Source organism: Aspergillus sclerotioniger, assembly GCF_003184525.1.
Source record: "Aspergillus sclerotioniger CBS 115572 chromosome Unknown BO94scaffold_4, whole genome shotgun sequence".
NCBI classification, from domain to species: Eukaryota; Fungi; Ascomycota; class Eurotiomycetes; order Eurotiales; family Aspergillaceae; genus Aspergillus; species Aspergillus sclerotioniger.
The window spans coordinates 511676-536648 of record NW_020290994.1 but is presented as its reverse complement, the minus strand read 5'-3'; the positions used below and the strand labels follow the sequence as shown (position 1 = coordinate 536648).

General features: G+C 45.1%; 6 protein-coding genes across 6 annotated transcripts; 1 reads left to right on the top strand and 5 right to left on the bottom strand.

Moving 5' to 3' along the window:
- Positions 1-3123: 3123 nt before the first annotated feature.
- On the bottom strand, positions 3124-3701 carry BO94DRAFT_278158 (uncharacterized protein). The gene has a single exon (XM_025606607.1). It carries the CDS (start codon positions 3659-3661, stop codon positions 3263-3265), a length of 399 nt encoding a protein of 132 aa, XP_025471308.1. The 5' UTR covers positions 3662-3701; the 3' UTR covers positions 3124-3262.
- Positions 3702-6959: 3258 nt separating this feature from the next.
- On the top strand, positions 6960-7599 carry BO94DRAFT_531505 (uncharacterized protein). Its single transcript, XM_025610911.1, has 2 exons — positions 6960-7237; positions 7290-7599. Exons 1-2 carry the CDS (start codon positions 7037-7039, stop codon positions 7548-7550), a joined length of 462 nt encoding a protein of 153 aa, XP_025471307.1. The 5' UTR covers positions 6960-7036; the 3' UTR covers positions 7551-7599.
- Positions 7600-7616: 17 nt separating this feature from the next.
- Positions 7617-9458, bottom strand: BO94DRAFT_542834 (uncharacterized protein; the record flags this gene model as incomplete). The annotated part of the gene is made up of 6 exons (XM_025613109.1): positions 7617-8036; positions 8084-8409; positions 8463-8710; positions 8762-8972; positions 9027-9282; positions 9339-9458. 6 exons carry the CDS (start codon positions 9456-9458, stop codon positions 7617-7619), a joined length of 1581 nt encoding a protein of 526 aa, XP_025471306.1.
- Positions 9459-13777: 4319 nt separating this feature from the next.
- On the bottom strand, positions 13778-16224 carry BO94DRAFT_581937 (uncharacterized protein; the record flags this gene model as incomplete). The annotated part of the gene is made up of 5 exons (XM_025615443.1): positions 13778-14043; positions 15447-15675; positions 15724-15884; positions 15974-16043; positions 16105-16224. 5 exons carry the CDS (start codon positions 16222-16224, stop codon positions 13778-13780), a joined length of 846 nt encoding a protein of 281 aa, XP_025471305.1.
- Positions 16225-21154: 4930 nt separating this feature from the next.
- BO94DRAFT_509105 (kinase-like protein) lies at positions 21155-21999 on the bottom strand (the record flags this gene model as incomplete). Its single annotated transcript, XM_025609690.1, has 1 exon — positions 21155-21999. The coding sequence occupies exon 1, from the start codon at positions 21860-21862 to the stop codon at positions 21155-21157; it is 708 nt and encodes a 235-aa protein (XP_025471304.1). The 5' UTR covers positions 21863-21999.
- Positions 22000-22435: 436 nt separating this feature from the next.
- On the bottom strand, positions 22436-24510 carry BO94DRAFT_609923 (cytochrome P450; the record flags this gene model as incomplete). Its single annotated transcript, XM_025616590.1, has 5 exons — positions 22436-22931; positions 22994-23273; positions 23326-23629; positions 23696-24081; positions 24314-24510. The coding sequence occupies 5 exons, from the start codon at positions 24508-24510 to the stop codon at positions 22515-22517; spliced, it is 1584 nt and encodes a 527-aa protein (XP_025471303.1). The 3' UTR covers positions 22436-22514.
- Positions 24511-24973: the final 463 nt, after the last annotated feature.

The following is a 24973-nucleotide window of genomic DNA, read 5'->3' as shown; positions in this document are numbered from 1 at the left end:
GCCTGAGGAAAGGCTTTAAAAAAGTTAAGCTTATTAATATAATTAAATCCAAGATATATCTTAGTTTCCACTAAGCATCCATATACATGCTTTAATGGTAAAAAATAATCAATATTTAGAGGCTGCAGTAGTCGTGAAGAATGAGCAAGTATATAGATAAAAATAATATTATTTTTACTATATATTTAATTAAATTAAGATATTAAATAACTCCCATGGCTATCAAGAACTAGAAGATGATATTTTCCAGTAGTATGGCTAGTAGTTGCAGGAATAAAGAGCTTCTTGAGCTAGTAAAGACTTATTTCATCACTAGTCCAGCTATTAGGATTAAGCTTAATTTTTCAGTCATGTGGTAGAGTTCCTTGATACTAGCTCTCTATATGGATCTTTTCTTTAAAAATAATGCATGGTGGAAGAGCCTATTGTCAAACCCTAGGATCGCTTCTCCCTGTTCCTGTTAGCTTAGCTCCCGTGTCTATACGTACCTTGTGAACTGAATCAAAGGTAGTCAGGTTGTTGACTATCTAAAGGTGACTTGATCTGAACAGAAGAAGAGAAGTAAGGCCAGATAGTGCCGCGCAGCTATCCGTAAGTAAGTGCGGACGAGTGTTGTCGCTAAGCTCTACCAAAACGTAGGTTACTTAAAGACAATGTGAATTGAGCACGAAGAACAGAACTAGCTAAGTACATGAAAGAGTGTCCTTATATCCTATTCCTCGTATACCATTTCGTATACCATTCAGGGTAGATCGAGGGTCGATCTAATCATGTTCCTGGATTCCGTATACCATATCGTATACCCTTGATGGTAGATCTGATGGTAGATGGTCACGTGACACAGCGTTGCCTCGGGTGTTACCCCAACCGGGATCTTACTCAATAAGAGTTGCTGGTTGCCCGAGTCCTTCCTGGTCGTTACCTTTCTGCCTAACAAGTCCGCTTCTGCTAGTAACCTGGCTAGCAGGGGTCTGTAACACCTATCTAGAAGTATTAATATATTTAATAGAAGTAATTTATTCTTGATTGCCTGGCTATATAAGAGGTGCTTTTTCATAGAAATCAGCTCTAGTAACTACTTTAACAGTAGTTATCAAGCCTATAGTAAAGTCAGTCTCGTCAAAGTTGTAGATATCTTCAGGTACAATCTTATTCTGTATTATAGTGATTTATATGCAGTTAAACTACTCTCTAATAATTTCAGGGTCCTCGTATTGAGCATGTTGATAGTCATATCTTTAAGAAAAGCATGTCTTCAATTTGTTATAGTGTTGAATAAAGTTGTATACCCATTTCTCTCTAATGAATTGAATAGGTGTAGTACTACGTTGAGAAAGGAGAATATTAGCCATTTTTTGTATATGAGATGGCCGAGGAGGTGCTCCATATTGATTTAGTGATAAGATCTATCTGATTAGTGAATATTCTTTATTTTGAGTCATTTTATGACTATTTGCGCGTGTCTCTGCTCAAAAAGTATGGCTATTTAATCATTGTTGGAGAGTTGTACGTGGAATATTATAAAGACGTGCTGCTTCGCGAATATTGCAGATTTCCTTATTTTTTAATGCAGTAACTGCTAGTAGAATCCTACCCTCCTGCTCAATTGAATTTCTTGAATTTTGACGCGATTTTGGAGGCATGGTTGGTGGTTGGGTTGAGCGAGGTTTCCAACCGCGGCCAAAAACGCGTGAGGTGGCCCGCTCGCTTGCGTGGCCCGCTCGCTTACCGATTACGTTATCATCGGTGGCTGACTCAGGTTTCTGACTGCCGCGGGGCTAACGTTACGAGGGGCTAAAATTGATGCCAGAAGTGGGACAGTCATGTGATTGGGTTGCTAACTTATTATAGACAGGCTGCTAAGGCGAGTATTGACCTGAGGTTTGCTCCGCATCAGTCTGGGCATTCCTATCGGTAAGCATAGTCTTGGTCACTGAAGTAGCACCGCGCTTTTCTCCAGCGCGAGGCTTGTTATAATCTGCAAGGTAGTTAATATAAATATCAAGTTTGATCTTCTTTCCCTTGTGTAATAGATTGGTCCACTGAAGGAGCTGCCTCTGTATGACAGTGTCAAACCCTAGGATCGCTTCTCCCTGTTCCTGTTAGCTTAGCTTCCGTTCCAATACGTACCTTCGAACTGAATCGAGGTAAGTCAGACTGATGACTATCTAATGGCAACTGGTCCTGAACAAGAGAAGAGAAGTAAGGCCAGATAGTACCGCGCAGCTATCTGTAAGTAAGTGCAGACGAGTATTATTATTAAGCTTTATCAAAACATATGGTTACTTAAAGACAGTGTTATTGAGCATGAAGAACAGAACTAGCTAAGTATATGAGAGAGTGTCTTTATATTCTATCCTTCGTCATGGCGTCGCCATGATATATCATATTACTAATATATTATATTATAACACTGCCATGTTCTATTATAGTACTAATATATTATAGTATGTCAGTAACATGTCCATCATAGTCACGTGTTGTGTAACCGTTCCGGTCGTAGGTTGCTCAGATCAGGATTATACTTGATAAGAGTCCTTGCTTTTCCGGGCGTGGCCTTCTGCCTAACGAGTCCGCCTCACTAGTTCGTTCAGCTAGCAGGGGTCCGTAACAACTTACTTCTTTCCATGCTTTCTTATTCCTGCTGGCTGTTTTGTACAATATCTACAGCCAGTAACTGTAATCCTACTGTCCAGCATCATGTCTAGACTACTTCTAAACATAAGATAATAATCATATTACAGTTATTAAAGAGAGTTGTAGATTTATCTTACCAGGTAAGGAGTTATTTATAATGTTACCTAAGTCTCTGGTATTTTATAGTTACTCCTTGTGAAGTGTTACTGACCATGATTAGCACTTCATGAAGCTAATAACTAACTATATTGTATCTTGTGCAGTTGTTTCGCTGTAAGACTCCCGGATAAAGAGATCTTAGAGTCATAAGCATCATGTCTATCAAAGACTGCTTCCCAGCTTATTATCTGCATTACTAGGTATTCCGCAGCTTGTAGCCCGTGATTGAATAACGGTATCATAAGATACTGGGTGTTTTCCCATTCATTGTTTCAGTTCGTCACGATTGCGCTCATTTATATCAATAATTCTGCCTTATTTAAGACCCACAGTACACAGTAAAACCACCCTAAAGCCATACTTAATAAGTAAATTATATAGAAATAGTCAATACTTATTATGTTTATGTGAGTCTTGCACTGAACCCAGGATATAGACAATATCTTTAATATATTATAATTCATCTTTAATCAGCTTTCCCATTATCTTGAGCTTCTTGTAGCAGGCGAGCACACGGTCGAATGACTGGTCTACCCGGTTTGAGGTAGTGGAATGAGATTGTTTTCGAGGCATTGTATGCAATCACTCTGACACAACTGAGTCTGTAAAGGGTTGTAATACAATACAGGATGGAAGACGGATACAAGGGAAGTAGGATGGGAATCTGTAAGGGGGATTTGACGGGAACTGCGATGGGTGCAGGTGTGGAAAGAACAATGGATGGTATAGGCGAAGAAATAAGCATGGACAAGGCTCTGGAAAGACTGCGGGGTAGTAGTACGGAAAGTACAGCAGAAATAATCATGGAAAAGAATGAGGGAAAGTGCATGGGCGGGACTGAGGTAATAAATACGGAAATGGTCATGGAAAATTTCCTTGTGGACGAGCAAGGCAAACGTTTATTGGGTGCCCCAACTGTGTGTTTGCCCGTCTCCAGCTGCAAGTGCCGTTGTGATTGAACATGCATTACGAACACAGCCCAATAGGGGCAATGATGATGCACTAACAAGAAATGATCACAGCTTCCCCTCACGTCTTGCAAGATTGTGACTTGTCATGACACAGCGTGTATTGTGCACATTTTCTGCACATTTCCTATTTTGGAAATTTACGAGTTCTGTTCCCCGTGCACACTAGTCCGTGGTGCAAGGCCACAACCCGAATCTTACATCAGGTGCTAGTCATGAGTCTGTCAAATATTGTCAGGGATTTTAATGCATTGATGGAACCACTAACTTGCTAAACTAAAGCCGTGCTATAGCTCAAAAGCTGCTACGGATATGAAGGAAGGGAGGTAGGTCCGTGAGAGAGCGATCCAGCCAGGATCGGATCATTGTAGGGCCGAAGCTCCATCTTCCTCCTCGTCACCCTATCACTTTCTCCTCGCCTTCCCACTCCCTCTGCAATACTTCCTCACCGCCTGCTTATATTCTGCCACTATTTCTCATCCCTCTTCTTCCGTCCCTATTAGTAGTGTGCCTATTTTTGCTTTCCAGCCTCCTTGTTGTCCCTGTCTCCCTTCTCTTCGCGCACATTCTAGGGTCTTTCTTTTCTCCTCCGTACGCATATTCTACTGACGTTGATTCTGACTCTGTCCTCGTCTCTACCTCCAATTTTTCGGTCTAGGCCTTTAAACTGCTGTCACCAAAATCTTTCAGTGGCCCCAGGTAGTATTTAGTAGCCTTGGGTTAGCCTTAAGGCGGTGAGAAGTTTGCTGGCATTAAAAGTAAGATGTACCTATTAGGGTAGGTGGAGAGTATGGCTGTAGCGGACACTGGAGTGGTTGTAGTGCCTCCCGATGAAAAGTGTTGCGGTTTCAGTGGATGAAGGACAGAATGAAGCTATATTAGTTATACACATATAATATGGAGCGGATTCCGTTGATTGACATATACTAAATCTTTATAGGCAATTCTTCTATTGATTTTGGGGTAGAGAGTGCCGAGAGATCGGCCAAGCAACTATAAATTTCGCGGTCTCATACATTTTTCATATCTAAATAGCCATGCCGACCTAGTTATGCCGAGCATTAAACACGAGCAGGAAAGCGGTCCTTCGTTGAGATGCCACAAGAAGTTAACCGTGTGGGCCGTCCAACCGTTGATTACGTTAGTTAACTATGGTGTTCTTACTAATACTGCCTTCCTTGGCCACGCTGCATAGCCAGACCTGGAAAAATATCTCCTATACAGACGTTATTAACTACATTCACGATACTGGACTGGTCCTAGTGTATACTGGTTGAGAGCATATACGTCCAGCGAACTTTATTATTCCGCTCCGGCCCCGCTCCACGCGGCCGCTTCGCTCCAGAATCTACAGCCTCGTTCCCGGGGATCCCTACATGGGGGTCCAGTGGAGCACCACAAGGGCCTGCAGGGTCTGAACTTCACATATTAAGCACACAGGAGATGGTGGCCTGATGGACGTCCGGGAGCTTCAACTGCCTTGATAGCAGCCTGGCTGTCTGCGAAAACATGAATGCTGGATCCCGGCTGGACACTCCCGGCCTTTGCTTGGGCCATATCAATCCCCTGCGCCTCTTATCACTGCGGCACCGCCCTGCGACCTCGGGATCACGCAATCACATACTGTCTTCAGCTAACAAAATACATAGAGTCAGGTTGGGGTTCCTATAAAAAGAGATTGCCCGGCAGGAAACTGAATCAAAGAAGCTCATAGATGCCAAGCTGAGTCGGGACCAATTTGTCAGGAGATTGCAATGATGGTGGTAGAGTCCCCTTCAACCCCCCAAGTTATACTATGCTGACTGAAAGTTTTCTATGCTAGACAAATAGAGGCTATTACGGCCTAGCGGGTTCCTAATTCCTCGATATTATTTACCAGGACTCTGCGCTGATGTTGGATAACTCGAAGTGTGGACGCATTGTGGCTCTTTCCATGCCAGTGATAATGGACTTCCAGCTGGACGGCCTAAATGGGATAGGATGACGAGTGACAAGATGGAACCTACAAGGGAAGGACTATAGTCGAATTGGGGCCTTCAAGTGGGATTGAATATGTGATGTTGCATGCTACTTCATCAAGGATTCACACAAGTTGTTCCCGATTACTTTCTATGCTAGAATAGCAGAGGCTATTACACCTTGGGGGAGTTCCCGGATTTTATTTCTTTATGTCAAAGCATGCGCGAGATTCTTGGTTAAATGCTGTAAGGTGCTGACCAAAGAGATCAGGAGAGGGCAGTGTATCTTTGAAAATGATGGTAAGTCCATGGTCATATTACATATATGGGTTTTAGATGCTGAGTGACAGATACTAACACGTATTCACATTCAACATTAGAGCGCTGCTTCAAGCATACACAGGAAAACGTGGATGATATCGCATTGGAGTATAGCATGTTGGATAAGGCACGTCCATGAAATGCTGCCTACAGTTGGAGTCTGCCCTATATATCTATCTCGCATATAGATGCCTAGCTCGTACTCAAACTCTGAACCATGATTCACGGTATTTTTGCCAGGCCGTGTACTCATCGATGGCTGTGTCAAGCAGTCCTGGTATACAGTTGAACAGAAAAATATCTGGGGGCAGGATATTTAATGTCTTAGCACACATGCTTACGCGAGCATCCAAGCCCTTTCATTCAGATGTATCAGCCCCAGTCATAGAAATGACGGCCAGAGCCAAATTGCGTATTGTTGCTTTCCCTGTATAGACATGCGTGTTCTGGATAGCTCGAGGGTGATGTAAAGAGGTGCAACGCAAAGTAGAATAAAATCTCAGTACCTAGTAGGCGCACCGGTTCTTCGTAGATAGTCTTCCTGCTAGGACAACCAGAATGAAAAGCTTCACTGAAGATATCACATTGAGGACATGGGTCGCTTGAAGGCACATAAGCGGGAGTAGGGTATAGACAGGTCTATAGACTGTAAGAAACTCTGCCCCTTAAAAACAAACTAAAAATAAAGAGATGAGATTGTTTAATATGTGGGACGACTGATGGTATGGAGAGGAAGCAGGCAGGAACGAAGGCTTAGGCGGAGCCGGGGCTATAGTTTGGCCGGAGCCACGCGTGCATTTTAGCACAGCCTCACTATGGCGGTGTAAGGTGAAGCGGCGATGAGAACAGCTGAGTTAAGCAATGGCCCCGCAATTATGTGCGTCACGCCCTTTTCACTGACCATCATTGATGAATGCCCGAAACCATAGAATTACCCCTCTACAACCTGTCTCCTTCCACAACTCTCGAAAGTGCAGAGTATAATGAGCGAAAATGTCAGAAAGCAGCAGCGCCAATACATCATGCGAGTCCAAAATTTTATCAGGACATGCAACACAACTACTTGAGCAAACAAGGCAGGATTTTGCAGAAAACCTCCGTTCTGCTACGCCTCCGTCCCAGTCACCCGCTTTATACCTAAGGTTAGAGCCCAACAATGCGCTAGTGGCAGAGATTGAGAAGCAGTTCAAAAAGGTTAGACAAACTTGCTTTACATACGTTGTAAATATTCTCATTAATAAAACAGAAGTCGCATCATTGCTATGTCGCTGTCTTTTTCCGCGGAGAATTTACGGTTGGGGAAATGTACGATACAATTATCATTCCTCTGGAAAAGATCGGGAATGCGCATGCAAGATCAAAAGATACCTCATCTGGAAGCACACTTGACTGGAGTGGGTTAAAGTATCTGCAAATCAAGGATAGGTTTATTTTCATTGTTGATGGTGGCCATCTTAGTAGCGTGGTTGTGGCATTTGAGAGGAACTTGGACAAAAAAACAATATGAAATATAGCTGGGTCGGATGAGCAATGCCTGTAAATTGATACAATTCTGTCTAGCTTCCCGTCATCATTATCCTTGAGATTGGGTCCATCCGTAATCCAGATTTGCAGACATATATGCGAGACCTTGCGAGGGGTCCATGCTCGCTATATCAGTAAACATTATACTCCAATCTAGATCTAGATTGCGGGTAGCATATGCCTGTCCGGAATGGGTTTGATCATTATACTCTGTATTGGTCCGCTCAGTTCTGTTACCCAGATTTAGTCGCGTATCGTCATTGTTGTTGGATTGCCAATCAGTTTCGTCGAAAGGCACACAGTCTGAATGCTGTCGATGAGACATGCCAACTTGAACTAAGGCATTTGACCAATGTTGTTCGTTTTCTTGTGCCAAATCTGTTCCCAGTGGGATTGGAACATCATGTGTCGTGGCACCCGTATAAGACACAGGAGCATTCGGTCGACAATAACTGGTTAAGGTACTTTGCTCGTTCAGATGTCATATCTTTCTGTCTGGTGTTCAATTGTGTGTACAACTAAAGGTTCGTGTCTGGTATGATGTTGGATGGAAGATGGCACTTGATGTGGGTTTGGCTGCGTCTGCCGATTAGATCCGGAGGACGATGTGTTGTTAGATACTGAGGCCGGATCTTCGGACATGGTGTGGAAATCACAAGCAGTCGATTGGAAGCTCAAACATGCATTGTCTGTCGATTGAATTTGACCTTGGATACTGGCATCTGATATCGGCCTATGTATCTCGTTCGTGTCTGGAGCTGGTTCCTGTAGATGCCAGGCTGAAGCTTGCCCAGAAATAGTAGGTGTCTTCATCAGACCAGCTGATGTACCATCCTGCAAAGCTACCCGCAGATATAAGTAATAAGACAAGGTACCAAAGTATTTAGGTAATTACCAAATTTTGTTCTTTTCCTTGGCCTTCGGACTCTTTTTGCGCGCTGTTCTGTCACTGCTTCTTGTATGAACGTGGTGTGGATGAATGTAGACTGAGAGCAAGCGAACTTAGAGTAGATCTTGTCTGCCACATCATGAGCATTGAAATCGTATATTCGCTTTTCTCCAGCAGCCTTAGGCACATAATTTCCCAAAAGTTGGATAATCGCCAGTCCATGCTTGCCATTGATGTGGAACAAGGTTTCATATCTATCATCGTATGTTAGTGTATTTTATTAAACACAAAACTGTGAAGCTCACAATGAGTGACTATAATCGGGCAGATAAATGAGAGCCCCTCTTCCCCCCAAAGCATCTGCTAGGCTCTTATATTTTCTGCCAGCAAGAATCCATGTATTAAGTCTGCCTTTTGCCATATCACCAATCTTGTTGGATATAAGACCATGTTGTATAAGAGATTGCGCTAGAATATTCGTATCGCTGATTTCCTTGAACCTTTGGTCGACCAATTCTGCAAGATATAACAGGGAAAGTCGCCGATGTATTGTGTCAACGGCCCTCATACCTTCGACGCGTATCAGCGAAGAAAATATGGTATCAAAAAGCTTAGAATTGTGTTGAACAGTTTCTGTAGATCCATACTTGTAGAATAATTCTGGTGTAAGAGCCCAATTCCAAACCGTCTCCTCAGTGAACTTATCAAGTGATTTTCCCTTGTAGTTTCGGCGAAGCTGCGAATATAAACGATTTGGCTTTGGTTGCAACCTATCTCTCCACCGAGATGGTATCATGTCCCATAGTTTCTCAAGTCCTGTTTCAAGCTATATCACTGTTAGTAAAAAAAAAGCTATGCCTTGAATGGAGCATCGGATCTGACATCGTCATCATCAAAAATGTAATCGAGCACCTCGCCATCACTACCCGTGTAATTGGTAGCAAGCTGGTCTACTTTATTCGCAATGTCTCTAAATTGCTGACTCAGTCTTGCAGCGGACATTTTCCCAGGCGAGTGCAGTCCCTTTTTTTTCAAGCCACATTCAGGAAATGGAGGAAAGTGACCGAGGGGATGTAGTATGGATTGGAAGGTCTGTCGCCCAGTACTCTCTACCCCGCATTAGAAACACTAGCGGGACGTTGTATTAGTGGTCACGATACGGAATGCTTCGAACAAGTATACCATAGATGGAAGAAAGGGGCTGTACGTTATGCTACTGCTTACCTCGATCTTGCTTCTGTGTCAGTAAATAGACAGATGGTTAATATTGTCGGGATATAGCGTAAATTATACCATCTTTCTATCAGGCCAAGTATGAGCCTATCCGGTACGCGATATTGTCACGTGGCCTTCTATTTCCATTGACTTATTGACAAGAGCGGCTAGCTGGGCTTTATCGGCGGGTTATATTCCCACTTTACAAACACACAGACAGACTCCATGATTTAGTCAATATTGTCAGTTGGATGACCTGCCATGTCTGTGCTTATTCCCACCGCTAACCTCTTTCCATGCTTTCCTGATGCTGTTGTCATTCACTATAGTCTCCGTGGCCTATGCCGTGACGTCCACCTCCTGAGCCCGCTAGCATCCCAATCAAAACAAGCAGGATGAAAGGAACATCATTCAGACTGATGAGTGCTGTCTGCAAAGAATGCTAACAAGTTTAAGACCTGTACTCTAGGTCTCAGTCTAGGGATGGATTTTCATGTGGTCCATGACTCTTTCTATACTCCTGCCTGCCACGCAACTCCTCCTACCGCTGCAATAGAAGATATGTCCCTCTTTTTTGTGTTTGGTCCATTTATCTTACATTATTCATCACTAATAGTTACTTTATCTCTACTTAGTGTTGTTGCCTTATTCCTTTTCGCCCGTATCCACCGAAGACGCCCCGAGGCTCTAGAGACAATATTCATACAGAAATAGCATGGCAATGCCCTAGTAGCTATTCCTGTCATCGGTTAAAGATCCGCAAGGTGCATTCTTGAAGAGACTTATGTAGACGGTATTACCTACACCCCAGAACAGCCCTCTGAAACTCAGAATGACTGACGTTTCTTTGTATCCAGAACACACTCGGGGATCCTCTCAACGGAGAACGCCACATCAGGACCGAAACTTATAAAACCTGGGCGTACAGTGAACCGCATCCTAGCTATCCGCATCACCTGGCCGTAGTGTCTGCTCAGCTCACATGCGACACACCTGCCCATGCCTTCCGAATAAATCGCAGCCCGGAACGCGATGAAGTCGAATGCAGGGACTATACTTGTTCTGCCCTGTCTGTGGGTGAGCGAGGACAAATGTCATGGAGATCAAAGGAAATACCGTATGCTGCGCGGGCAGTATCATCCATACCGACAACCTGCCATGATTCCGCAGGGGTGATTAGCGCATGTTCCTGACTACTTCTATTAATCCATTTCCAACCAGCATATTAGTATTACACGGAGAGCCATTTCCGATTCCTGCGATGAATCCTTCCCAACCCCATTATGCCAGACACAGTCATGCAGGTTGTGTACGAGCCCCTCGCATACTTCACAGTAAAATGATCGCCTGCGTGGAAATCCTCCTGCATAAGGCTGATGGTCGCATGGGTCTTAGGGAAGTGTCCTGGGATGTGGGGCTATGTATGCTATCGGGCCAGAGTCTACGTAGAGCAATTAGTCACGTCATTTTCCATTGTGACTCTGTGAGGAACTGGCTGGGTCGCGCTACAAGGACGACATCCTGATTTTCGACCCATAGACTACCGGCGGGGATGCGAATGTTCGATCATAGGCTGACAGCGGAAATTCAATCAGTGAGTATTGAACAATTGAAATAGAATGGAAATATGATAGACCGATTACCACTGATAACATGACAGAGATTGGCCACATAGAAAACCGCAAGTGCAACGGAAAATCTGGGCAGTAACAGCAGTCTTAGGTTTCTGAGCAAGAGCCGGTCTGTCCGGAAAGCTGATCAGTGGCAGTCCATGATCCGAGACTATTATTACCAGCCAATGTACAGCAGACATCTAGAATTTGTACGGTAAACAGGCAATGCAACAAGTAAAGACATTTTTATCGCAATAGGCTAAGAAAAAAGACCATGATGTGTGGTAAAAGATGAGAAGTCGGGTCCAGCGGTAGCCGGATAAATAGTAAGGCCGGACCCATCACCATCCCATAGTTGCAACGCTCATGAAAATCACGATGTACTTTAGTGTATCATGACTGGCGAAGAGGAGGGTACTTTCTAGATCCCGGTGCTTCGGTCTTTCATTCTCATGTGTGTCAGGCTCCAAGTCATCCCCTTCGAGGAGATCCTGCTAACATGAGTGGTAGACAGGGCTGTGGCATAGACCCATGCTGTTATTGATTTATTTGCTTACCCTGTCAGCTACAGCCTCCCCACATCCTCATCAGGTTGCCATCTACCGTTTCAAGTCAGTGACATACATCCCGTTCTACATAAACGATGGTTCACAGTTTTGACCCATTAATTCATAGGATGGGGCCTACGGATATTCCCCCCACCCCAGGAACTTCCTGATTCATTATCAACTGCGGGCTGGCCCCTGGCCCAGTGAAGCCTACGGGGCGTTGGAGGGTTCCGGTATGATCCTCGCTCCGGAAATACTCAACTTCCTGTTTCACCACTGTTTCCACACACCCCTCAGTCGCCTGTTCCAGGACGCGTACAGACGCTCTCCGAGTTGCCGATCCGCATGCTACCGCCCCCAGAAGGTCGTCCCAATATACAAGATCAGGAAATGGCAAGTACCTCGAGGACAGAAGCAGAAATATGTGATCAGGCGTCACAGACCCCGGTCCCGTGCACAACCGAGGCTACTGGAATACACGAGTCGATAGAGGCTGACGGCAAAACTGTCAGGCCCGGCCTCACCCGGACGTACAGATGGATCGACAGCATATTCCTGTTTGTTGGGGATTGCTATCTGAAAGGGCTTATCACAACCACACATATCATAGGGACCGCTAGTTCCGCTGACGGCCTCACCAAACCCCTAGATGTCAACAATTTGCGGACTTTCGACGTTTGACACGCTTGACGGACGGATCACAGTGGCAGGATATGGCCTCGAGTGCCCAAGGCACCGGAGAAGGATCTGAGAGATCATGAAGCGGGAAACGGAAAGCGGACCTTCTTTTCAACATCATCTAGGAGCAAGGTCCTGTATGATAAAATTTCACCTAATTAGGCAATGAATGTGGCGTCGGGTCTTTGCTCCGAGGTGTGTGTTGGCGGTTGCCGGAGTAGTGGTCCCATAACCCTTCGCCACACTTCCACGCCTCCCTGCTGGCCGTGATCCTAATAAGGCTATGTATCTCGTTCAGGGTCCCTCCCATACGTAGGCCGCGATAGATAATGCTAATGATTACTGCCGTGCCGTAGAGTCATAAATAATAGGGTTGAAACCAAACGCCGAAGGCCGATATGCTAAGCAGTAGTTGCAGCTGCGCTATTCCTAGGTCCACTCTTTCAGAAGAAAAAGTGTGGAAAAGTTACTTTGGGTTTGTAGTGTCCCGCGCTTTTCCTAATATGGACCAAAGTTGTCCCTTAAAAGCGAGGATTGGCTTTGGTATCCTGTGCGCAGTAGGCAGTCCCTGGTGCTTTGCCTGCTGCCCCGGTAGGTAGGCACAGCTGCCTTTTGGATATGGCGGTATTATCGATAGTCGCATTTGACGGGATGTTCTTCCCTGTGCCAATCAAATCCACCAAAACCGAGGACATCCGGCTTACTGCATTGTCAGAAGCACCGAGCGTTGCTCCTCATTTACATGGTGACTCACTTATTATGTGGCAGAAATGCAGAGTAGTATATAATATATAAAGCATAGATTCAGTTCGAGTTCCAATGTCTGAATACATCGTGCAGGCTACAAAGATCACAAATGACCAGGTCTTTCAATATAGTTCGCAATATCTCGTCCACTTCCAAGCGAAGTGTTCTCAACCTGATTGGCAACGTGACCGAGGAAGATGTTCTCAGGCACAATGGACCTTCAGGAGTGCAATGGCTTTCTACCATACATTAGATGACAGATGAAGTGGAGTCCAAGGTATTTCCGTATACCGTCCGCTTTCAGTGTCGAGCGGGTATATTAATAGGGAACTTACAGGGGTGCTAAAGCTCACAAATCTTCCAAAGACCTGGAGGACGCTCTGGACGTGATGATCCTTGGCTTTTATAGCACGAATAGTACACGGTTGCTCAGTGGACATGTTCATGAAGATAAAACTTACAATCTTCAGGAGAGTTGAGCCGGCAAGGGAAAGGGAAATGGAAAAGACCAAGGGACGAATTAGTTCACGAATTCCCGCATCTTTTTCGTATCCACAGCTTTCCAATTCCTCCTCGGCTTCGGCCTCGCTAACGGTGTATCTAGGTTGATGATTGTGCCAATCAGAAGGTGGTTGGAATCGGTGTGCACTGCGGGTACTGTCTCACAGACAATCATGCGGCTCATAAGATCGGAGGTGTCAAATACCAGGTCCATCGTGATCTGCCGCCCTGCGCGCTCCCAGGTAGTTATACATGGTCCAAGCCAGAGGTCAAGATTAGCATTGTCTGCAAGGGTTAGCAAGAGGTCCGCCTCTCGATCAGACTCAACATCTGCCGCCCCAGGCGGGGTAGCAGAAAGTTGAAATTACCAAGCACCAACCAGTCTTCATCCTTTGACCGTTCACTGTCGGGGGGTTACATCGCTATTTTCCCTTCAGCGTTATATATATTTACTAGATGCAGGGTCCGGCCGCAATCACCACGGAGGCAGAGTTCCTGCACATCACATAAGTGCTCTGTTGCCACTTGCTTGAGTTGATTATTCTATATGTGAACATGCAGACACGCGCCCAGCCGTCTGCCGTCACCATGGGATACAACAGCTGGTGGCTTCTAGCAGGGCTGTACATGGTGTCCGAGAAAGAATCCTCCCAAGGCTCCTGCATCACTATAACATCTGCAACAAGGATCCGAGGATCCTACAAAAAGTATACCATCACCTAATCCTTCAATTTATTCATATCATATTAGATGATTTGTAGCAGCTCCCTCTTCATTAAAAACTATTATTTATCATATTACAACATATAAAAATATGATAGTATGGCAAGTCACTCCTCATATCATCAATCTTGCACTTGCAGAAACATATCATAATTCTAAACACATAGCTGCTGGCCAGTACCTCACTTAATAACAAGCTAGAAAATGCTTCCTGGAATCAGGATTGGGCCTGCAGTGCCTATATCAAGTTACTAAGACCCCCATTAGAGAGGAGTCCTTGGAAGCCCAAATCGATTATAAAAGATTAGTATCGCTAAAGATATTAATACATAAGATTTTTTCAACCGCTTCTGGCTGCACACTAGCGGCCCTCACCATTACCCTCATTTATCAACTTACAGGCCATTGCCCTATCATAAATTCAAACATTGGCCGAGTCCTGCCCGACTGCGAGCCCTTTCCTGCCAGTTTCATCTTCGCCTCTGGCCGGGAGAGTATCCATTTCATCAGGGCCGTAGGCTCCGTCACCTTTCACTGGCCCCTTCGCTTGCGGCTAGACCGCGTACTTCCCACACTTGTTGTCTCTGTCACTGCTTGTCAGCTCCGTTCGCGCGCCTCCACCAGTGTTAAATCTGGTATCATTATATTACATTAGATAAATACAGCAGCTTCTTCAAGGCCGCTATCCCCGGAGGCACTACCCCATATTATTATCAGTTCACTTATAAATACCATCCTCATCAACAGGGATATTACTCAGAAGCGGGGAGAAACAGGATAATATCAACCATGAACATTCTCAGTAACCATGGCCATGATTCACTGTACTTCCTTCTCATATACCGGGCATTTCTTACTCCTCACGCAGTGTGTGTCCATGTAGCTGACATACTTTGGGTTTTCTTACATCCCTGTCTTTCGATGCGGATATTTATGAGTCTGGTGGTGCTCCGCGGAGTACGCACAGGTTGTCAGCAGGGCCTTGATAATCACCTCTGGCCGAGTGAGGTCGATTGATCTGACCTGCATGCTGTGAAACACTATGTTCCAGGTTAGAGTGCGGATGTCCGTGTTCTTCCAGAGCCTGCGGGCCTGCGCAGGGTGCTGGCGGGCGGTCTCTGCTGCAGAGTGGATGTTGAGGCTCAAATGACGTGACTTGAGTTGCCGCACCGCGACGAATTTTGCAGCGGCCAGCTAGGGAAGGGGAGGGGGGGGCTCAGCCTAGCAGATCTGGATGCGAACTTTCTCGGCCTTTGCGAAGATATTTCTGGAGATCATTCTGCAAAATCTGGCTACACCATCTGTGTCACCGAGTTTAACGATAATCTGAGCCTCCTCTATCAGCTCTGAGAGAGGACACCTATCAATCCTGACCACGTTGAAGCGACTGATGGCGTATCTCCCTGAGCGGTTATATTAGCCCAACTGCAGACATTAGGAAAGAAAGGGCCCTTTGAGACACTCTCCAGAGAGTATAAGTGCTCTTTCATACTACGATATAGCGCCTTGATTTCCGCGTCGAGGGCTTCGTGTCCCTGCCACCAGGAGCGACCAGGAGGGTTCTTCAGCAGGTCAACCAAGCATTCTGTACACTCTTAACATGATCGGAGAGCCCTTGCTGACTTCTAGATGTCTCAACAGTGCGCTTGCGTTATATTGGAGATCTAATGCGCGTTCATGGGGTGGTTCTGATTTTCTCACAGATGCGGCTAAAACAGGCCACTCAGACACCTTCATCGCCATCGTCATGATAACCTAATAAAACTAATATTAAGCAATAGCGAACGGTGTCACAAGAGCCTTATCAAAAGATGAGGCTTCCAGGGCGTGACGTTACGGCATGATTTCAAAAATCACACCGGGCGCAATTTGTTGTTTTTAAAGAGGCAGAGCTCTCCGCCAGTCTGTATGTATATGACATCGCAGGATGAATTAAGCCCAGTAAGTGATGGCTTTCCATTATCATAGCTGAAGGTAAGGCTACAACAACTACCACTGTTAGAGGCTTAGAGCAGCACGCGCAGATTCCTGTGTTGTGTGCCATTGCTTCCCTACCAGGGACTCTCTGGACGCCTCCCTCCGAGCACAACGACCGCCTTCCTACGAGCATTTTCCTCATCTCACTTGACCACAAACCTCTCAAGTATCACCGGCGCCTTCCTACAAGCCTCTCCCTTCGGACATCATAAACGCCAGATTGAATTTGAGGGACTCACTGTCGGAACAATACTCCCGTGATCTTTGCATCTTGCGTCCCCCCGCCCCTACCTGCCTGGCAACACGCCTCCTGTGTCTCTACCTAGGATCATACACCTTCGTGCCCTGTTTTATATCTAGACCATCTTTGTCCGATATGACCACAAGGCTTATTTTCAGCCTCCCTCATCATCTCCCCAAATATATATGTATGATTAATGTGATTTTTATCCTTTCGATAGATCAGGTGGTTAGAATTCAAACTACAATAAAACAGCGCATTCTTTTTGGGAAAATATGCGAGATATGCGAGTAAACCGAGATTTATGTCTCCCCATTGCTCCATTTATTTTCTTTATGTTTGTGTTGAATTCTAGAGAGGGTTCTGTTTTCATTCCAATTTCTGCGTTGTTACCTTTGTGGTAATGTGTCTTTGATTGAACGCTGAGACATTGTCTGGAAAGAATGGGTATAGAGATATCAATTAACTATCAGAAGCAGAAAAGATGCTTTTATAAGCAAGAAGTTCTCCTAGCAACGAGAGGAGGTTTCTTAGCAGTGCGGAAAGTGCTCTTAGCAATAGATGGTGTTCTCCCTAGAGTAAGTGAGGTTCTTCTAAATTAAGCAAGTTCTCTAAACGCTAGGGGAAGTTCTCCTGCTTACTACTCTGTATGCACTCCGGAGCGCTATTGTCATTTTGCCAAGAGTTTCTCTTTCTATTAGTGGTTAGTGCTTACAGCCCGATGCCTGTGCACGCTGATTGGCTCTATGCTGTCCATGATTGGCCACAACTTATCCACCGCTGGTTTTATTACTCTACCTTATCTTTTTCCTTCTGCTCCCATATCTCTTCTCCTCATTTCCTACAGGTTAATTCCACTGCTTCATCCCATACCCGTTACCTTTACAGTTTATATGAGTTCCTGTGCGACAATGTTGGCTGTAGCGACCCACTTCCTTACCCTACCGCCTTCTCAATGAGGGATATGTTCTCTCGGCAAGTTGTTTGCACTGCCTGAACTTATTATCCACTCTGTGGTTTGAGTCTAAAATGTGGAGCTTAATTCTCGAATATGGATCCACTACATACAGATTACGGAGTAATCTCACTTAGGTTGTTTAGGATACTGTTCCAACTATATATATAGGTATAAGACCAACAATAAACTATTCTATGATCCTATGATAGCCATATATTACTGATTGAAGTTGAGAGCGGCAGGTCCAATAGTTCGTTTATAGAGGATTCCCTAATCTTGAATGTGAATATGCTACCAGATACATATTACTATTTATCCGAACTTCAGGTCCAGATTGATACGTATGGTTCGAAGCCGGTAAAAAGGAGCAAGCTCTCTGCTCTATATCTCTCTGCATATACGGTAGAATCATATTCTACCCCTCTGAACTCATATCTAGATCCTTTGTTCCTGTCTAGTTTGACCCTACTACTAGTTCTGCGGGATGGAACTTTTCGTTACTCTATTACTCTCAGCAGCGCCTCTCGCCCTTGCGTAGATAGTATATCTGGTCGAATTATCACATGGTGACTATAAGCACATCTTGTGATGTTTACTGTAGTATATTATATATTCCAACTAGCTTTCTAAGCTCACTACATCTACGTATAAGAGAAGCCACCAAATAGTACATACACAGATTGTGGTTCCCTGAGAGGATAGGCCCTAATATCATAACAAAATAACGTGATTCTTGTGAAACATATCAGATGAATACTGGGGTCGCCGGGAGATCTGAGCTATGAAGGGCATTAGTGGGAGCACGGAGAGATAGGATCAGCCTGGATACATAAAATCAGAAAACGGTCTCTTTCTTCTCAGCGAGGAGGCACCTATATACCTACAGAATTTTAAGCTTACCTTCCACCGGTTGAAGATAAACCATTGATGAAGAAAGATAAAAAGAATTTGTATCCTCTTCTACAGCGTATCTTCCAGTGCTACTAGTTATAAGAAAGTGCGAATATCATGCATTTGAATACATATCCTTGTATCTTCTGACTCCATTTTATTCATTTGGCTCTCTAGTCCCTCTAATAGAACAGCAGATGAGAATTTCTTTCCATACGCCTATGTGGTAGTCCACCAGACATAACTCGAATTTATCACAGAGCAGTATAAGAGTGTCCCCCAAGTCCTCAAGTAGGCCAATATCTGTTGTAACCCCTTCATAATATCCACACTATCATATTCCATATCGGATGTATCTTGGTAATTCGGCAGCATGAATCGTGCGGTCAAGAATTTAGAACGCGTGAGTAGTGGCTTAGTAATACATGGTAACTATTCTTTAAAGCTAACATCCCAGATTAGTGACTAGTTAGAATGGGGTTTGTCTGTGAAGCTTAAATACCGGGCTAGTTGTTCGGTCGCGAAGGGAAGCAGTGCTTTAGTATTGGGATGTCAGACAGGCGGCTTGGTAGTAGAGGGAAGTTGTTCTTTAAAACTATAATCAGAGATTAGTAGCTTGTTTATAAAGGTGAAATACTCATGAAAAGTCGAGTCCTGGTCTAGTGAATTTATCGCAGAATGGAGCTGTGTTTAGGAGCTAGGATGCCAGACCGGAGACTCAGCTGTGAGTATGAAAGGATTGGGGTGCGAGGCGACCGGCTAGTCGTAAGATAAAGTTGACTATGAGAGCTAGGGTGCCAGGCCGGTGACCCGGCTACGAGTGCGAAAGGATTGGAGTGCAAGGCCACCGGCTCGGTCGCAAGATGAGAGCTAGGGTGCCAGAATATTGACCTGAGCTTGTAGAAAACCGTACTTCTAGCTTTTTAACCGGTGGTAAAATAAGACATTCTGGTGCTTCACATCCTAACAACTGTCGCTTTCCTTCTCACCAACCTACACCAAATAGACACAATGAAATTAATGTTCGAGTATGAGACAAACCATACAGCGATAGACTATTCAAACTTTATATAAAAAAAAAGTCCATGATAGTTGTTACATAAAATGATCTGAGTTGGGGAAAAGTTTTACATTCTATCAGCTTTTGCATAATCCGAGTTATCCGTGCTAGGTTTTCATACATTAGCCCTTATCCTACATCCTAGTACATCATCATTAAAAAAAAAATACAGCTATATCCTGTTTCTTATATATCCTGTGTATACAGGCCATCTATAGTCCGGGTCTTTCTTGGCAAAGACTGATCAGACTTAGTATAAATAAAACATGATAGTTAAAAGATATCTCTTTAAATAATATACAATTTCAACATATTTTCTGATTGTAACCATACTGTTTCAATTACATGTAGTCAGGATAGGATACTACTTAGTAACCTGTATCAAGATGCCGTTAACAGCTGATTTAGATAGGAAAACTTGATATTTATTAGGTCTACCTCCTCTGTATGTATGGCTGGTAATACCATATAAAATAAATTAAATAGACTTAATTTAGAAAAAGCAGCCCTATAATATAGACTCAATAACAGAGTATCCTCCAATCATGGTAGATATAGAATAACCCTAGTGTCAAACCCTAGGATCGCTTCTCCCTGTTCCTGTTAGCTTAGCTTCACTGGTATACGTACCTTCAAACTGTGTCGAGGTAGTGTCAGGCTGATGACTATCTAAAGATGACTGGTCCTGAATAAGAGAAGAGAAGTAAGGCCAGATAGTGCTGTGCAGCTATCTGTAAGTGAGTACAGACGAGTATTGTTACTAAGCTTTTTAAATGTATGGTTACTTAAAGACAGTATTATTAAGCATGAAGAACAGAACTAATTAAGTATATGAAAAAGTGTTCTTATATCCTATTCTTCATATACTATATTATATACCATTTAGGGTAGATTAAGGGTTAATCTAATCATAATCCTGGATTCCAGTATATCTCGCGTATATCTTCAATAGTAGATCTGATAGTAGATGATCATGTGACACAATGCCGCTCCGGACGTTACTCAGACCGGGATTCTACTCGATAAGAGTTGCTGGTTGTCCGAGACCTGCCTTGTCGTCGCTTTCTGCCTAACGAGTCCGCTCCGCTAGTAACCTGGCTAGCAGGGGTCTGTAACAATAAGGATTTCTTGATACTGTATAGAAAGTCTCCAAGGAAAATTAGCTATAAGAAGACTTATTTGGTCTGTAGTTAGATAGCTCTCTAAAGAATTTAACTTCTACTTATCTTTACATACCTTGAGTAGTTCTTGGGCTCTTGAGCCCGTCACAACATAATATACCATACCCTCAGTCCACCTCAGACAAGTGTTTAAATATATCTCCAGCTATGCAACGAGCAAAACCATGCCCTTCCCGACTCACCATCTGGGTTGAAAATCATCATAAATAGCCAAACATGCTACCAAGAATGCTTTATTCTCTAACAAACTAGCTACCTTCATCTTTCCATATCCAGAATCCAGATAAATCCACTCAAAACCACACCACCAATAAAAATATCCATATTATGAATCCCAATACCACACCAAGAGAAGTGCCAGAGCCCTAAACCACCCCCAAAAACCTGCCATACCCCCTAACATCCCCCACCACCCCCCCAAACCCCTCATAACTCCCCGCCCAACACGGAAAAATCACCGCCTTCAATTCCACATCCATCAAATCCGGAAACTCGTGCTTCCTAAACATCTCCTCTCTTTCCTCCCCACCCAGACCCTGATACGGCATATACCCCGTCACCATATAATAAACCGCAGATCCAAAATCAACTATATCCTTCTTCAGCCCGTCGGACGTAGCTTCCGTCGACCGCGTAAACCCCCCAACCTTCACATTCAGATCCTCAGTTACAAAAAACTTCGAACAATCAACATCACCATGACAGATCCCGTTTTCGTGCAGGAATTGAAGTCCTTCGGCTGCTTGGTCCGCCCAGCGGAGGATCATGGATATGGGGGCTGGAGTGTCCAGGTCGCGGAGGTAGTGGCGGAGGGTGCGGTGGGGCGCGTATTCGAGGAGGATGCCGTGGGGGGTGGTGCCGTGGAAGTTTAGGATGGATGGGGGGCGTGGATGGGAGGAACGCTCTAAACGTTCATAAATTTCTCTTTCGTGGTCGCATTTGGTGCTTTCCGTGGTAACGAAGGGAAACTTTATGATGAGGTTGGTGGTTGGGTCTAGTGCTGCTAGGGCACTTGAGCCGAAGCCTTTGATGTCGTTGTTGGTGATCCCTGGTGGGAACGGAATGCCGGCCATTGGTGAGAGTGGGGGTGGGGGTGGTAAATTGAGGGTTTGGCTGCAACTCGCTGGGTTGCAGTTGATAAGATGAGAAATATCTTGGATTTGTGGCCACGAGTTGCCTATATATGGTTGTGGTTTTGTGATGGTGGTGCAGCCAAGGCAGAAGTTTAAACGCCACGCGAGGAGGGGTCGGGGAACTTAAAAATACGGGGTGTTTCAAATGTAGTACGTCCAAGCCACGGGGCGCAGTTCAGCTGGGGCAATCATCATCACTACACTAGGAATGTGTTTGCCCGATGGCAACTAATGACATCATAGCCCAGTGTAGTCTAAAATATCTGTGTGGAATCCACATAATAGCTGAAAATATATCTGGAATTGGAATATGCTCGACCACGATGAGCTCATTGGGAGAATGATTGACTGATGGAGATCTGCACCATCGGGCCGAAAGGAAAACATTTCCGGGTCCCTCACCGCCTCTAGGGCGACTTTGCCAGCCGATTTAGAAGACTAAAGGTACCCTTCCAACATCAAATTTATGGATGTGAAGAGACTCCAAGAAGACATAAAACTTCACAAGTCTGTAACAATACTCAACGAAGATAGGCACACAGTATCAATACTTATCACTATCTAAGAACGCATCCAAAGTGCATACGCCTTATCAGTCCCTCCGCGGTACAGGAGCCCTAGCCCTATCCCTCCGCCGCAACCGCAGCAAAACATCCTGTCCATCAGCAATACTTGCAATTCCTGGTGTCGGCTTCGACAGATCAGCTTCCGGGAACGCTTTACCCAACCTGCTGAATGTCTTCTTTCCTCCATTCCCACTCGTATCGCCAATTTGCCCACCGCGTTCATCCACGAGACTAACATCAAACTGACCAAACAGACACGCAACAAACGTAAAGACAGCCCTTTTGGCCAGGAACCTGCCCGGGCATAAATTCTTGCCTGCTACCCACGGTCGATATGCAATGTTCGACTTCAGCGTGATATCCCGGAGGAAGCGATCTGGCTGGAACCTTTCGGGCGTTGGGCCCCAGGTTGTAGGGTCGAGGTGCAGCTGGCGGTAGAGGATCTGTTTATCACTTATGGTTATTACAATCTAAGAATGGACAGGGTAGTGAGATGCATGCATACCAGCACCCTCCTCCCCTCCCGTAATCGCCGGCTACCGATCGTAGCTGGTGATACGATGTCCCGCGCCATCGGGCTCGTCATGGTCAGCCGTAGCACTTCGCTGAATAGCGAGTCGAGCTTGGGACACTTCTCTGATAAGTAATGATGATGTATTGTCACTCCTTGCGGGCCCCGTGTGACAGCAGGATGGATTTCTGTGGTGATGGCTTCAACGAGAGCCGGGTCGTCGAGTATATATGCGACGACCCAGAATGTTGTCTTGAAGACGTTGCCCAGGATCCTGTCATAGTTAACCTGGGTGCGAATTATGTACGGGGGCACACACAACCCACCCCCAGGTCTGAAGCATAAACAGCCGACCAATATCCTCGTTGCTGATATCCAGGTGTCGGAGGAGGCTCTCCACCGAATCAACCCAAAAGTTGCTGTGCCCTCGTTTCTCAGCCGGAATGGCAAAATACCTGGTAAAGGCATCAACTAGTCCACGCTGCGCATCTAGCATGTCCCCGCTGAGGAAGCTTGGGAGTCCGAATATGAATTTCCAGTTCACTTTCTCCCAGATCATGTACTGCTGCATGAGGCCGGGGTGAAGACAGAAGAGGAGATCGCCGTAATACGCTCCGATGATGCCCCTCGCTATCGCTTCTGCGCAGAGACTGTGCAGTGAAACGACGACAGCTCCGGCAGAATCTGAGGAGGGACCACTCATTTGCTGGAGGCTGTCCAGTTTGAACGCCGCCTGGATCCGCGGGATGATATCTGCTTCCAGGAACGTATCTAGCCGAGGGCCCGGGGACAGATGCACTCGGTACATCTCCATTATTGTGTCTGTTGGATGCAGTGAACTGGTGTTGTTGTTGGTTTCTGAGTTCCCAGACCCTGCGCTAGTATCAGGCTGAATGGTAAAGAGTTGATCCACAACCGTCTGTGTTATTCCCAGCCGCGTGTACATCTCTTTCGTTGGCAGATCGCGGGACACATTGGTTGAATTTCTGCTGATCTCTGCTGCATCCTTTGGATCTGAGATGATGTACATTGTTTGTCCGGCAAAGGTAATTGCGAAGGGCTCTTTTGTGCGATTCTGTTTTCTGTGCGGTCATTATTAGTCGATGGTGTGGGCAGATGGGAGCACTGGCGGTAACAGTACATTGCATGGGAGAGGGCTTTATTGAAGTCGGCAAAGATGCCAATGTGCCCTGGTATGCAGCATATTAGTTGGGGACATGGCCCTGACGCATTGGCTCGGATACGTTGGGTACTGTACCAAGAACTATATATCGGGGGCATCATTTGATCGCCGGTCAGTTAATCATGTTATACGCGATTTGGAATGAAGGCATACACGGAATCCAGTATGGAACCTCCCTCGGATCTTCAGGATAGAGAGCAGGACTGATGGTGAAACGCCACAGCCGCCAGGTGACGAGCCCGAAGAGGGCGATTTGGCAGATTGGCGATGCCGCAAATAACTGGACGAGAAGAGAGAGGTGTGATATCGCTGCATCGAGAACGTTCATTTCGTTTGTGGGAGGAATTACCTATGGAGATAGGACTGCAAGATAGCAGCAGTGGGATACCAAGGTTGAAAAGCGCATGCACCAGGTGAATTCCCAGCTCCAGCCACCCAGTGGCAATTGTCCAGACTCTGCTAGGAGGATGCCTGTTAATGATTACAGTACAGTCCTTGACCCCCGGATCGCAAGATCGTTCGAGAAGCAAACAAGCCAAGAATTCCACTATCAAAAGACAATGACCTGTTTTAAATATTAGGGTCTCTGATACCCCGCCCTTATATATATGCCTTATGCTTCATGAAGCGGGCAGAAATACGGAGTGTTATATACAGTTCTATTTCCTGCCCCAGTCTGATTGAGAATCAGACTGTTCATGCATAGCTTCAAATTTCATAACCTAGTGGGCAATGACTACTATTTTTCTTTTGCTGTGCATACTTGGCGAAAAATTGTTTCTGGATCGAGG

Coding starts and splice junctions, on each gene's coding strand:
- BO94DRAFT_278158 (XM_025606607.1), bottom strand. CDS start 3,661: ATGACCATTTCCGTATTTATTACCTCAGTCCCGCCCATGCACTTTCCC.
- BO94DRAFT_531505 (XM_025610911.1), top strand. CDS start 7,037: ATGTCAGAAAGCAGCAGCGCCAATACATCATGCGAGTCCAAAATTTTA. Junction 7,238..7,289: donor TTGAGAAGCAGTTCAAAAAG/GTTAGACAAACT, acceptor TTAATAAAACAG/AAGTCGCATCATTGCTATGT.